This window comes from Tigriopus californicus, chromosome 4 (assembly GCF_007210705.1).
Source record: "Tigriopus californicus strain San Diego chromosome 4, Tcal_SD_v2.1, whole genome shotgun sequence".
NCBI lineage: Eukaryota > Metazoa > Arthropoda > Copepoda > Harpacticoida > Harpacticidae > Tigriopus > Tigriopus californicus.
This window is the reverse complement of record NC_081443.1, coordinates 3442966-3458767: the sequence shown is the minus strand read 5'-3', so window position 1 is coordinate 3458767 and position 15802 is coordinate 3442966. Positions and strand designations below refer to the sequence as shown.

At 43.5% G+C, this 15802-nt stretch overlaps 1 protein-coding gene across 1 annotated transcript in view; it reads right to left on the bottom strand.

Annotated features, from left to right (window-relative positions):
- LOC131879568 (uncharacterized) overlaps positions 1-15802 on the bottom strand; it is a 20962-nt gene that overhangs the window by 2406 nt on the left and 2754 nt on the right. The window contains 4 exon segments of the mRNA XM_059225926.1: positions 2888-3744; positions 3842-5072; positions 5075-5129; positions 5637-6088. Of these exon segments, the coding sequence (XP_059081909.1) occupies positions 2888-3744; positions 3842-5072; positions 5075-5129; positions 5637-6088 (2595 nt within the window).

The window sequence follows — 15802 nt, the reverse complement described above, 5'->3', positions numbered from 1 at the left end:
ATTACTTGCGCATTTGTCATCAGCTAAGTTCATCCCTGAATTAAGACCCTTTTATGGAAATGGAAACACCGTAAACACGTTCCACAAGCACTAATACGGAAAATTTGAATGATAGCATGCTTATGCAATTTCCTATTCAAATGTGCTTGCTTACTGTCTACTATGTTTGTCGAGTCTGACTCGTAACTTGGAATCGAGCAAATCCAGTCAGTGCCGAACAGATTGGAAAGGGTTGATATTGATTTGATCTTTGTGCGAACTTTTAAACACATTTATAGCAATGCTAAAAATCCCAATAGACATCCTTAAAGAGAGGTAAAGCGAAACACGGAAGAGCCTATTGGTGAGCGCCTCAATCGGAAATAGCACATATCACTCATACGGATCTGGGATTTGTTGTTGCTCTTCTTCGCCTCCTTTACCACCAGCAACGTCATCATTATCATCAACAACGGGAGCAAGCAAGCAAACATTATGAGAGCCTATTTCCCGCTTCCGAAGTCGTAAAAATCTTCTGATGGTTCTTGAAAGGTAACAACAACACCAACATCAGCAACAGCAACAGCCACCATTCATTACTAATTTAATATCAGGGTTTACGCTAATAAATCACCCACCAAAGGGTTCCCGTTCAATACATGTTGTTTCAAGGTTTTTTGTGTCTGCAATCATTCCCAAGACTCTCAAGCACGTTCAAAAGTTCACCATCGATCCCTAATACGAAATGCTACATGGTCTTAACATGAAACATCTTTACAATATATGGCCATTAAAAGACTTTTCACTTTCGAGGTTTCGGCCAAAAAACATAAATATTGTTCAATTCCTCGCTCTTTACAAAGATCTCAGAACTTAGGGTTTTCCTGCACCCAAAAAAGGATCTCACCCTCCTCCGCCCACAATCCCACAATGGTGGCGGCAATGACAATGCAAATGGGATGAAGAAGACTAAGCAACATCATCTCGACCACATCAGATTCCATCATTTCAGTGCTGAAGGTCAACATAGGGCTCATCTTCGGGGATATTCAAATTGGATATTCGTTTCCCGAGAGCAGCTTTTCATGAGATTCGCTCTTGCTTTGGACGCTCATTATATTGGATGAATTCACTTCGTTGAACGAGATGAACGAAGCTCTTTCTCTGATATTGGTGGTAGAGTTACCAGGAACCCACTTGAGTTAATCCACTTTAAATTGAGCGAAGTCGTCGGATGGCCAGGGATTTGAAGATGAATCCCCCCCATACCTATCGAGTCATGGTCAGAATGACCACAATAATTGTCAGCAGGTTTGAAACTCCAAATATCTAGAGATGCCATTCGGTTTGGACACGACAAGGCACATATCTTTGAGCCATTACATAACACTTGAGGGAATGAAATAATAACTACTTTGACGTGGATTGGCGTAAGCGTTTTCCTTCTTTCAAACTATTTTAGGCATCCATTTCAACTGGCAATCATAGCACCTTTTGGGAATGGAAAAATATACAGCTAGACAAATTTCGAGCCAAGATTTTCCACAGCTTCCAGAAGCAGAACCGTAACCAGTTTTGGTTGAGGGATCCGCCAAAAAAGGTACATTTGTTCGAGGTTCATTTGCCCATAAAATGAAGACGGAAGTCTCTGGCTGAATCTTGAGGTCGCTGAGAGAGTGCGGTCTACGCGCAGAACACCTCATGATTGTCGCAATTAAAGAGGACTCTTCGTTCATTTTAGCCCTCCTCAAGGAATGTCAAGTTCAATCGACTTGTAATACGGAGAAAAGACATCACGTGCTGATCATATCCAGCCGTATAAAGCTGGCTTAGGATGTGTAGTTGCTTTGTGGGTACACACCAAAAAAAGTCCACTTCCTCGACAGCAATCGAAGGAGACAAAATAGAAGAGGGTTTGAGCCGATTTGAACAAGTTTGGGATTGTAGCAACTTTGGAGCGTCTAACTAAACCTTGTGTCAGGCGACCGACCAAACCACGATATTTTTTTCCTTACTATGATGGGGTCGACGTTTGATTTCGGATTTGACTGGACATTACATTGTCTCATAAATCACACCTCTGAATGAAGGGAGGCGTCTCAGATTCAATTATGTGGGTATGAACTACGTAATTCAGGATTGCATACAACAAAGGCACTTGCGCCTCTTCCTCATCCTCAAACGCCCCAACCCCCCTGAAAGGGGGTGTAACTTACCATTAATGTGTGCATGCACTTGTTGCCACCAAATGTGCACCAGCGTCGATCAACGATTCTTTTCGCATTAGTTGGCATGAGTAATGAGTTAAGCATCAGTTTTTACAATCTCATTTCGCCAGTCAGGATTCAGGAATCCTTAGATATTCAGGATGGTCATCACCAATCTTTTAAATCTTTGGAAATCTTTGCTCCTGGGCTTGATTGATCGGACGGTGGATTTCTTGAAAAAGCTACCTTTGACTTGATGCCAATCAAGAGAGCTTCTTAGAATGGAAATGACGAATGGAAATTTGAACAAAAACACTTGCTTCCGCTTCATTCAAAGGCAGGAGGAGGAGGAGAAGGAGGTTTCAAACGGTAGAAACAATTCACGAAAGAACATTCTGAGAAACGACCACGCGGGAATGGTTATTGACTGCACACAAGTCACTACTCGACACGAACAGATTGTACAGTACAAAACATTGGAAGTCATTTCTCAAGGGTAGGCAATGATCGAATAGCTCACTTACAAAAAAGGTGCCAACTGTAGGCCTCACTCCATACGTCAATCAATCCCTGATGCTCTAAAAAAGGGCACCCTCATCCCATAGTTTACTTAACCTCTTTGTGAAGCTCTGACTCAGTTAGTCTGATCTTGGCTTAACCATTCGACGCCATTGACTTCAAATGAAAAGGCGAGCACTTACCTTCTTTGAGAGTGCCCTGGTCAATAGCTTGTCCAACTTGGAAGATGGTTTTGACAAATATACCAATGCTTCCTTTGGGCGAGTCGATTCCGCCCACCACACTGAAGCCCAGCCCTTTCTTCCCGGGACCCTTTTCAAAATCAATGGTCAGGATCTGCATTGCCAATGATTTGGGCCGTCGCGGAATCAAGCTGGCCTTCATCTGCCGTCTTTCAACTGGCCCTCGTCCCTTGCGCTGATCCAAAGGCGTGGGCGTGGTAGGTACGCTGTGCGTCTCAACACAATATCGGCCCCCCGAGGTTGAACGTTGGTGATGGTTGTTGGTGATGGCTTCACTACATTGAGAACTCACCACCGAGTAGGTGTCGTCGTTCGGGTCAAAATAGAAGTTCTCGACCGATTGGGCTGGTGTGATGAGGGGCGTGTCCACGCAACTGATCACACCTCTGTCTTTGTGATGGGTTTCAATTCGATCACTGGTGTGTCCAATCTTGATCACGGTCTTCATGCCGCCGTTTTCGGGTTCGTTTATACTGTGAACACTACCGGTATGACCGCCATTTCGCATAAAGTCATGGATGGGCGCAGATCGAGGCCGCTCAATGTGAGGCAATTTCCGTCGTTTTCTCCGCTCCACTGGAGTCGGAGCGGAAACCATGGCTGGATTCGGGGCCTGGGGGCTGCTTTGGTTGTGTGGGGGCGGATCTCCTCCACCCTCTAGTGGGTCTCGGGCCAGAATGATATCCACTTCAGAGCCACAATTTCGAAGCAGTCCCCGGGCCTCGTCCATACTCAAGCCACGCAAACTTTTTCCGTTGACGTTGATGATCTCGTCACCTAATTGGAATCGGCCATCCCTAAACCAAGAGAGATGCAATTGTAGATGAATATCATGATGTCGGAAAAGCATGAACCAAAAAAAAGGAATAAATGCCTTCATTCTCTCAAACGTACCTTTCCACCAGGCCTTCTTCGTCAATGTGTGCGATGATGTAACCAGTTGTACCCTTTTGGGGGTGTCTTTTCTTGCTGATCACGATTCCTAAATCCCCGTTATCTTCATTCCTCAAGCGAAGCATCTTGAACCTTTTGCTGGTGAGTGAGGGTAATGCAGACGGGATGTGGTCAGAGTGGTTATTACCCTGATCGAACTGCACCCCGTCATCTGCACCCTCGCCATTTTTCTTGAATCTTCTCCCAGATCCGCTGTCGGATGGGAATGACTGATTTGATTTATTTGTGGTTTTGAACGTGGCCTCGGGGAGTTTACTCTTCCTCGGGGGTTTCTTGATCTCTGGCCGCTTTCCGCCCATGGATTCATCTTTATTCTTCTTAGAAATCAATGATGACGATGAGTTGTTCTTCAAATCCTCTTGACTGTCAGTTTTCGTGCCTGTCGAAGGAGCACCTGAGTCCTCTGAGCCTGAAGATGCCGAGTCAACGTCGTCCAACTCCTTGTGTTCACGACCTGAGCCGGATGAAGCGGACGATTCATCAAAGTCAGTGTTGCTTCCCGTGCTCCCAAATGCGGGAACCATGTTGGGATCATTCTTAAGAGAACCACGTGGAGAGCTCTTCCTTGTTGTGTCAGAATCGTATCCGGACTCTTCAGACTTGAAATGCGTGATAGTTTGAGCTCCCCGGATACGCGAGTCGGTAAAACCATTGGGAGCTGGAATATCGGCCACTGAGAGGCTGCGTTTTCTGCGAAGGGCCATTTTCCTCATCCTTAAGCTGGGATGGGATCCAGATTGTGGATAATCATTCGAGGATGGGGGACCCACCTCTGATTGAGTGGTAACAGACACGCTCTCCGATAAATCATCCTCTTGTTGACGTTGAATCCGATAGGGCTCGCCATCGTTTTGATTCATGGACTCTCTTCGAGATAACTGTCCCGCCTGTTCCTCGGGCAAGACCGAAAGCTTGGATCGGATGTAAGCATACGGGAATTGCGCTCTCCTCGGGATCATGGCTTGGGATCCTTGTGTGCTGGTCAACTCTCCCACACTGACTGATCTGGGGATGTTTGAATCCGAGCTGAATGATTTCGACTGCAAGTGAAACTTGCTGTAGCCTTCAATCATGGACCCTCCAGTTTGCGATGCCGAGTCCATGGCACTGATCTGGGAAATGGAGTCAATGTCCACCGAGTCATAGCTCATGTCCAAACGACTCGCGCCAAGTTCATGAAATCGTCCTCACTCAGAAAGTCGCAATCAGTTCCAATGGCTTTGTCCACCTACAAAGAAAAACGTGGTTCACTTAGAATGCCAAAAAAGGAAGTTTTGTGCCAGATGCCGAATGGTTCCCGGTCAAGGGCCTTGAAATAACCAAATTTGTGTTGCGAGAGATTCGTTTTGGCCATTGCATCAGAAGCCGCTAATGTTGTTCTCACGAATTTCAAAATTTGACAATCACAGTTTGGACAAGTGCTTAACATGCCATGCCTAAGTGCTCCAAATTGACAGCTTGACTCTTTTTCAATACGACTTAGTGTGCCCAGTGCCTACGTTGTATTCATCACAGAGCGAGTGATCCAATCCCAACTTAGCGCGCAGCTAAAAAAAACCCGGCCCCTTAGGTCCTCCAATAGAGAATTGAATCGAAACATGCGTGCAGACATTTTTATGGCAAATGTTTGCAGATTGCACACTTGTACAAGTGTGCACGCCAAATACAGAGCTTCCCTTCCCCCCCCCGTCTGCGTGGCCAAGTGGTAAGTGCTAATAGTTGGAAAAAAAATTACCTTCTCCACTTTTTCTGCCGATCGAGCACGTTTCTTCAAAAGGAGTTTCTTTTTCATCTCGTTTTGTGCCGAGCCATTGCGATTGAAGAATAAATTTCGAAGTGATTCCACTCGGCTGATTCGCCGTTTCACATGAGCTGAGGGGCGTGGCTTCAAATCGGGTTGCGAGTAACCACCCCTCATCATTGTATCCTCTTGATGGTAATGATAAACCAATTCCGAACAACTACTATGATGATCTTGATGGTGGTGGTGGTGGTTGTGATGGCGATGATTATGATGATGGTTATTGGCGAGATGCCGATCAGACCTTTGAGAGGCGGGTGATAAAGCCGGAACTTGAGAAGGCGATGAAGGGTTTGGGGGTTCGTTCACTGCGTACTGGAGCCGCTCATCGCCCAGTTTAATTTGGTCAAACTTCCGACCCACGCGTTTGCCCCATGTGGATATACCTGAAGTAAAAGAAACGAGAAGTACGGCCATGAAAATGGGCTTTCAGAGTTTGGGAGGTTTTCCATTTTCCATTTTTTGGGATTGGGTAAAATTAACAGGACAGGTTTGTTCTTCACCTGAGATAACGGAGAAAAGCTGACGATAACGTTGTCTTTTTACGGTATTTTTCTGGTTGATTCATGGCCAAGTTCAAAATGTGATGAGAAGTTGTTTCTCGGTAGTGGGCGGTTTCGATCTGGCAATTGATATTGGGCAATATTCCTGACAAATGGTCTATTGATCCGATAGCCGGATGCCTGCCTGGCGCCCAGCAACCAGTTGGCAATTGGAAGAAGCAATCCCATTAATTTCAGAGTAATAAAACAATTGCTTTTGGCTCATACGTGCAAAGCTGAGAGAAATAGAAGGAGGCCTCCCAAAAGGAATGGAATTGATTGTCATCTCAAAGAGATCACAAAGCAGTTCATAGAACACTGGACAGGCTCGTACAGTCAAGATCGGCTCCTTGTGAACCTCGCTGATGATGCCAATTAGTCACCTTCATCGTCATGAATGTATCAAGGAAAAGGACCTTGGGCGGACCAGATGGATTAAAAGGATCTCTTGAAACTGTTTTTGATAATCGCAATTACAAATCATAAAATCGAGATTTCCGGATTCATTGTCAAAGTTTTTAAATCTGAATATCAAGATTGCATTCAGAAACCGACCAATAATGCTACTCACGCTAGCCAACAAGAGAATGACACGAAAGCATGCGACTTTGAGAAAACTGGTTTATTTAAAACACACACACAAGGGAATGAATGACCTCAAGATCAGAAAGTGATAGTTTTAAGCACCTCAGGACAGGAAAGTTGAATGACAGAAAATTTGATATCAACGAATGAGAAACAATACTGCCATCGCATTGGATGAACATTTTTCATTCATCCAATGCGGTTGTAATACTCTTTTCCGTCTTAAGATCCCTCAAAAACTCCATTGAACCAAAGGGGGAAAACCGTAAGAAATTGGATAAGTACTGCCGCTCTGAAAGCCTTTTAAAAACGGGATAGTGTTTCGGGCTCCGTAATATAACCATCTGGTTATCCATTGAGCTCCAAAATGTTGTGATACATTCGTGTACTATTTGGTAATCCCAAACCGTAAATGGGAATCACGTCTAGAGCTCTGAGAGATAAAAACAGTTGGGGCCAATTCAACGAATGAAAGGAACAAAAGTGCAATGCCAAAAAGAAGCGACGACAAGAACAGTTGGATTGTCTTTGGTCCAAAGGGGCGATTATCATGCAATTATCCTCGAGAAAGATTAACTGAATTCAATCCCAGAACTCAGAAAGAGCCAAAAAACTGGCACATGGGAAACTTCGTTGAGGATTTCAGCGATAATATGAAATTACACCGACCGTTTAGACACAATGGCTGTCAAAAGAACACCGTTGCTCCTTGTCCCAAAAACAGTCGCCTCCTAGACGTCTCCTGGCCATCTAAGTTTATCGGCAAATAAACACAAAAAGCACACTGCGACACCTCCATTTCTGTCTATTGCCATTGAGTCGAATTGTTCAGACCGCACAGAGGGTCGTTTCAAACAAAAAACCTTAATGACAGTGACGCATGGCAAGGAATTTTTCATTACAATGAAGTATCGCATTCCATTTCTCCTTTGAAAAGAAGACGAAAACTGGCCTAAATAAGTGATGACCTTTTTGGACACTGTTCAGAAACAAGTTGCTTCGCCTTGTTCGACATCTAGACGTCATTTTTTTCAATGCCAAACAAATCTAGATGAACCTTCTTTTACGGTCGAAAGATCAGAGGATATCGGTCTAGATTCTGGAAGGATGAGTGTTGGAAAAAATCAATATCCTGCTTCCGTTGCAGTCTCCGCCAACAAACGAACCGCCATACTATTGTGGGTGCGTATCCACCGGATACATCATCAACATCTGACGGCTTATTTGCTTTGGGGAGGGAAATTTTGCCAATATTTTCTCAACCTCCTCCTCGTTTTTCCAGCATTCATAGTGGAGTCAGGTCTACCCTAACGTATGAGTCAATACCAAGAACGAGAGAGACACCCATAGAGAAGGTAGGAGGAGTGGAGGACTTCGCTTAGGGTACTGAAGGTCAAGTTCGCCCAGTTTGTCATGTTGTCTTTGGAGGCCAACTAAAAACCCCTTTCAGACCAGCAACACCCTCACGTTGAGATTGATTTCGTATACGTATGTATATGTATTTACATGAATGCATGCAAGAGTAGTAACGATATAACTCGAGCTGAATTGCAAACGTATTCAGCGGATAAGGCTGACCAGAGTGGATGGACAATGCATCCAATTTGGTAGTTTCCTTGTGGGCAAAACTCATTTTACGCCAATCCCCAATCTCTAAAGATTAAAAGGACTGTACAGGTATGTATGCGAAACTCACAGACGAGTCGTCGGCTCTGACAAGAAAAAGTAGGATGATTCCTGCAAGGGCTCCGATGACAGAAATTGGAGCTTGATCAATTATCCCCAAGGTTTGAAGGTTAAATCGTCCAGAAAAGCCCAAGCCCCGGACGATGATGATTATTTGCCGAAGACATCGAGTGGACGGTTTTATGTGATCATTACTTGGCACATATCAGGCGCGCAAATCGTGGTAGGAGAGATACGAGAAAATTGCTAAACACTCGAGGGGGGTTCTTGGTGATCAATGGCCTCCATTCTGTGATCTCGGGATAATCTAATCTCCACTGAGAAACAAAAGATCGCAGATAAATCTACCGTGGTGGATGGCTTGCAATCGGAATGAGCATGAAAGAAAAACACCGTGTCATTTAGAGGAACTTTCTCGAGGAGTTCACGCCACTTGAGATCAATAGATTTCAGACCTGATCTATTTTGGAGATCTCTCCGGAGGAAGTAAATGGAAGATGCACGTGGGGATCATCATGCCAAAGAAGGAGACGAAGAAGACGATTATTGTGCAGGAGCATAGACGAAGACGAAACACATGTTGTTTTGTGGAGCTTACAAATTTGAGCAAATCAATCACACTTCCCACCAATTCTGACACGAGTCACAAATAGCAGTCGGTAAAAATACAAAGATCCCGCTTGCTCTCCGACTAAATGGTAGTTGCAATCGAAAACAAATTCATCCCGATTTGGAACGCGTCAGATGTTTAGGAGATTACTTGTGATTACGTTTCGAGGGGTAACAAGCTCTGAGAAGCTGTTAATTACCGAAAAAGACACTCTCGTCCATCGATGGCATCGTGGGCCTTACTCTATTATCCAATGACTGTGAACACACCATTGCTTTTGTCTTACCCTTGAAAATGGAGTACATTTCACCCCGGGATTGATAAGCGGGATAACGGTTTCGAATTTTTCTCTCCATCCTTACGTCAAAGATTTCGGCAATTTTGTCTCTCCTAATAATCAAGTTTCACTTCCTCTCATCCAATCCACATAAACACATGACAACCACTACCGAGACGACACCACTTTTCATCTGAGTCACACAACCACACATCTCATTATGTCTCACACCAAATCTCGACTGAAGTTCACTTCCCTCCTTATCGACTTCCTCTCAAAACATTCGAACTCGTTCCTCCGTTGGTTGAACGAGCATGCGTCAATGCACTCGCGTCTTCCCCTTCAGAGGATGACAAGTCAGCTGCTTCATCCGTTGGCTCGGACCTACAAAAGACCCTTCGTGTTTCCCAGCTTCCCTCAGGAGGGAGAGGGGAAAAGCACGAGGGGGGCACACGGTGCATCCAAGACGTTTTGTGAATACCCTTTACAGAGTGACAACTGTCTTCTTTTTGTTTTTCCCCTTGAATGAATGGCTCAAGGGAGCTAACGAATAGAGCCTGCACTTGGTGAATTTGTCAATACATGTAAACTATTGGTGGTCTAGATTTTTTCCCTCTCTTTTGCAGACTTCCTTACCACTACTGGGAATGGGATCCCCAGCAGTTCAAGACGGAAAAAGGTATTAATTTTACTTGATTTAATATTCAGATAATATTTGATGCACCAACGAATTAGTTAGCGGATCTGGCTAGCCCTTGAATGTAGGGTTGATCAGGTGTTTTGATCAAGAACTTGTCCAAGTCTGACTTAGATCCTGCTACTGGATCAACGCCTACATACGCCCTACAAATATTTGAAGGCAGCAAATTGAACAATGAAGGAGCCCGAGAAAGAAGAGAGTTGGACTTCATTGTTCTAACTAGCCTGGTTCTCGAGGGCTTGAAGGTGCTCCCAAAACGCACATTAAGCATCTACAGTCACTACAATCGATGAAAGGGTGTTATGTGTTTTATCTTAATTTGGCTACGCTTATGCATTATTTCAAGGGTAGAATGGAACAAGAAGTTGCAGTCCGCACAACTATTCAAATCACTGTAAATTTCAATTTGTCCAGAAACCGTCTGAAATCAGCGTTGAACGTTGCGTGGGTCACTATCTCGCAAGTAACTCTTATTAATCAATCGAAACAATGGGAAGCAGGTGGAAATCATTACAAGCCTAGAGTTAAGATTCAAACCTGTTGGAAAAAGATCCGTGGCCAACTTCTAAAAGTCACCGATTTTTAACCTGAAACTCTGCACCACAAGATCAAATGGTGCGCGATTGGATGCGAAAGGTGAGAAGTTACTTGATTGACAGGGACAAGTGTTTTGTTCCCCTTTGATCGCGTTAGGAATTGGTATGATCTTTGAAAATTAAAGGATAGCTGAGCTAAAAGAGTTTTGACAAGGAAGACAATCGAATCTTTGGCGAAAGGTTAGGCGGACGTCGACTAACGAGGCAATCATTTTGAATCGTGAAGATGAGTCAAAGTGGTTGGTTGGTTGATCTGCGAAAATCCTCGTGTCATTCTGTGCCTTGTCCACAAAGTGCATCTTAGACTTATCAGGCGTAACCTACTTTACACAATGACAATGGGCTTCGGACAAGTTCACTATTGACTTGTTTACTGATCCCCAATTATGCCTGGTTGTTTCAAACAAGTTTTGCGGTACAAAAAGCAGATGCAAAGGCAATGGAATCGTCAAATTTGAACATAACCGCAAATTTTACAGCGTCTAGAAGATTTAAAAAGCAGGCATGTGTGAAACGAAGCTACTCACCAAAGACATAAAAAATGTCGTTGTTGTCGGTGATAATTGATGAATAATACTAGAGTTGGTTGGTTGGGCAGAGAGAGTGCCTCCGTCACTTTTTGCTTTGGACATCGATCTTATGAGAGCTCCAGCACAGGAAGTGAGTATAACATAGTTCATCCACAAGATCTGCCATTGGGAGTGGTCATCACCAATCAGCAAATTTACGCCTTTGTTTTGCTTCTCCCTTCAAATACTGCCTTTTTGTGCAAGAAAGCGAGTGGAAGAAAATATCTTGCTGACAGAATCACGCTTTGTCATTCATTATGACTGAAAGACTGAGTCTTCCACCCGGGAGACCTTTTAGAACTCCAGGACAATTAAAACATGATTGCCAAATTGACATTTCCTCAACTTCAAAGGCTTTACCCGTCTTGTATTCTAATCCCTGACGAGGAAAAAAAAAATCTTTTTTAAAAGACACCGTAACATACCGGTACATGAATTATGAGCTGTGTCCATGCCTACGAGATTATTTGGTATCGCATGACATTTATTTTGGCAAATTTATATCTTTCGAGGCTTTCAATCTTGCTTGAATTAAATGACAGAGCAACTTTCGTTTGACATTACCATTAGTTCGGTTTCCGATTGTTAAAAGAACAAAATAAAGTCGGTGAAAGTCGTTCAACTTCATACGAACGAGCTAACCCAGCAAACCCAGCCACACTACCGTGATGCAAGTAGGCAAAGGATAATTATTCGTGCAAGATGATGATAATGATGATGAAGATGATGATGGCACTCGCATCTTTCTCCGATTGACTTGAGTAACAGAAGCTTTGACAAATTGTTTCACGAGGCGAAAAGAGAGCGACTTCCAAGCTTCTTGACGAATCAACCATCATTCCAGATAGCTCCAACTAACTCTTCTTGTTCTTCTGGGATGAAGTGATCTGGGGAGGCATTGCCAAACCAAGACTTGTCGTGGAAATCACGATATTTTGCTTGCATGGCTTTCAAGTGCGAGAATGTTGAGCAATGCCACAAAATACAGAACCTTCTCTGTACTACCAGAGGGTACTGAATGTAGACTTCATACGCACGTACGTACAAGTTTGATCCGATTGAACCTATGTAGAATGAAGACGGTGTGGAACATGCTTACGAGTGGGGATGAGAAAGACAGAGAGATAGATAGATAGTGAATGGATGGATAGATAGATGGATGGATGGCGTTGAAATATGGCCAGGCCTCATGGCACACATCCACGGGTTACAATTGAGATGATCATGAACATGGATGGTCTCTCTGTATAAGGATAATGAGAGAACAATGGTATGCAAAGAATAAAAAAGGGTCTGAAAAGGCAATGGAACGTTGCCATTTGGACAAGGTCGTCACAAACGACGCTTTAGACGGCCGAGAAGGCTTGATCATGGTGTCAAAGGGCTGCTGCGCTTCTTCTCTCAATTGCCATGGCATTCTGGTCATGAATGCGCCCTAAATTGCCAAAGTACAAAGTCAAGCAAGCCCAAATGAGGGGTTGTCTCCCCTCTACCAGAAGGATTATAATCAGGACCATTTCAGGATTTGATCGCAAATATAGGGATGGCTTTGGTCCAGAATCAGGGAAGATTAGTCACGTTGTTGACGTTTTATTTGCACGCAAATTGGTCACGCTGTTGTTCTTTTGGGCACAACTCACTGACAGAATTGCTTGAGGTGCCCAATTAGCAACGACGTTTTGGTCTCACGCAAACGGTAAGATACGAATGACTGCATTGGTGACAATTTTCATTGGTACAATAGCAAGACGGGATCAGTTGACACCTACCCATTGTTAGATCTGCCTAAAGAATAGCATTTTTCACGCTATCGAGCGAAGAACAGCACTTGATTCAAAAAAGCATCAAATGACAAATGGGCTATGATGTAATCGGAGGGCGAGATTGGAACAAGAATGGTATGAACAGTATTTAAGAATTATTTCCGACAGTGTGCAACATCTTCTTGATGGACACCGGGTGATTGTGAAAAATGAAACAATGAAACCATTTTGAGGCATTCAAGTGTTTGCCAAAGTTGTTGGTCATGTTGCCTTTGTGTTCTCAGCATAAAACACCGTGTCGTGTCCATTTCCATAAAAAACACAACCACCATGAACAACCAACTAAAAAAAAGGCATAAAGAGACCACCCTCTGAACATTTTGGGCAAAATCATGCATCAATACAAGTAATTTTCTTTCGAGAGCTCTGAGAGTGACATTCCTGATTCCGGAGTGAAATGACGAAATTTACATGAATGGTCGTGACTTCAGGACACAATCATTATTCATCGTTTATTCCGGGCTTTGGCAGGGATCTTTCTCTCTCTATCTCTGGTTTTATTCGTCAGATCTCTCCCCTTCACACACACATAGAAGAAGAAAAAAATCATGATTTTTTTAGTCTATTGCCAGATCCCAACCCCAAATGATAATTGAACTCAAAGATTTTTGACTCAAAAGTCCGGCTAAGAACTCTTCAGCCAAAGCCAAAGGAAATGACGCAAGTTCGATCACGGCGGCATTTGTCATTCAAAAAAATAAAAAAAAAATTTGCATGTGTGAGCATGAAGGAAATGGGGAAACGCCACAAAGTAGGGCCTGCCAAATTCAAGGCGAAAACCATGGAGTTATCATTGTCACTCAAGTGACATGAGAGTTTTGGGGGGCTTTGGCGTCGCGCAAGGAGAAACCACTTTTAGGATCTGTTACACGCGTCTGAATGACAATGAACTTGAAGCCACATCATACAAATACTACTTCGACGCATTGATAGAACTCCCGACGTCAAATCTCATCAGAATTCGAAACCCCAGATTAATGTCTCCTTCATTTTCATTGCAATCAAAAATGAGCTAGTTCACTTCGAATTCCGATTTTCTCGAAAGTTGCTTTGTTCGAGCTGCCAAGGATAAGAACCCGCTCGAATATTTGACAATTACGACTCGTCTACAGCTCCTTTTCTCATTTTAAAATTTGGTTACTTAAAATCAGAGCTCTTATGAGTATGGCTGGGTATTGAAGGTCGTCTGAGGTCTGGTAGACCTTGAATAGTGCACTTAAAACGCGTTGAAGGTCTGCAAAAATTGAAGATTCCCACTGATGAATTCATTTCCGTCAGGGATTTGACTGAAAATGGAGCAAAGATCAGTGACAATTTGTCTTCTTCGTTTTTTTTGCTCCAGAGGGTAAGTCGAAACCATTCATTTCAAGGAACTTACTCTATGCTGCCAAAAGCCACGATCGAGGACCTGCTGCACTGTACAATGCTCCTGGATGATTTGTTAGTTCGAATGCTAATTACGAGTTGACAACACGCCAAAATTGCCTTGAAATCTTTTCTTTTGGCTCGAGCAAAAACCTAGCACATTGAACACGTATAAATCATCATTGTAGAAAGGTCGCGGAAGTGGCATCGATGTCGATCTTGGAACTCTTTTGGGGAAGACGAGAAGCGAATATTTCCAGTAAATTGATCCCACTAATTGAGAGTTCCTCAATCAGCTAATGAGATGGTGATCTTTGGGGTTGATCTTGAATTTCCGTGCTTCGTCATCACGTTTTGCAAATTCCTGTCCTATGTACATGGCGCCAATTGAAATAACAGGACAAGTCTTCTTCTCCAACAACAACAACAACAACAACAGCAACTGAGGATTGATTATCTCGTAACGCAGAGCTAATGGCATCGTCTTCAAACCCGGAATCCCTATGGTGGGTGGATGTCCCTAGAACATGGCTGTGTGCATGCACAAGCCATTATGGCACTTGGCTTTTTTGGCTTATGCTGAAAAGAGGATCATCTTGGAAGTTACCAATTGCCTCCATGGCGTTGTCTAATCGATTTTTTGAAACTCACAGACAACGATCGGATTCGAGCATTCCAAGAACCTTTGAAGCTTCTTTGAAGAAGGCAGGATTTTTTCTCAGTGATGGTTGGCCTGGTTGAGACTGGAACCCATTTAGCGATTTGATCTGAAGGAAGTGAGCGTTAAGGGGAACCCAAGAATAAGGACACGATAATGACGAGTGTAACTGTTTCATCGGGCTCAAATAATAGTCATGAGGACTCCTCATTTTGGCTCTTGTTTGTTAACGTTGAAAAATGTGAAAGAACTCTATCAGCATCGTGATGACTCCTCGGGTGGTTGCTTTAGTTTGACAATCTCTCAGTTGGCAATTCAGGAAGTTTTCCCGACACAAAATTCATGGAAATCTTCTAAAGTCCGGACCCGTATGCAAACAAAAGTCAGAATTGACATGCCTCATCCCATGAAGTCGCAAGCTTGCTTATGGATTGGCAGCAGCCCCTCATGACTCGAAAATCGAAGGTCAGTGCCTTCAATCACTACTTCCATAATATAACACATCAACATAAAAGAAAGAGCGCTTGATAGTTTGCAGACAGTCCTTACAGTTTTTGCACAGCAGTGGGTTCTCTCTTACCTGGCAAAGATATGCCAACATAAGCATGACAAGACGTCGCTATTGTTTGTTCAAGCAAATTTCATTACTTTCATATTTCAAGTAAAGCAATTCATGTTTCTCGGCTAGA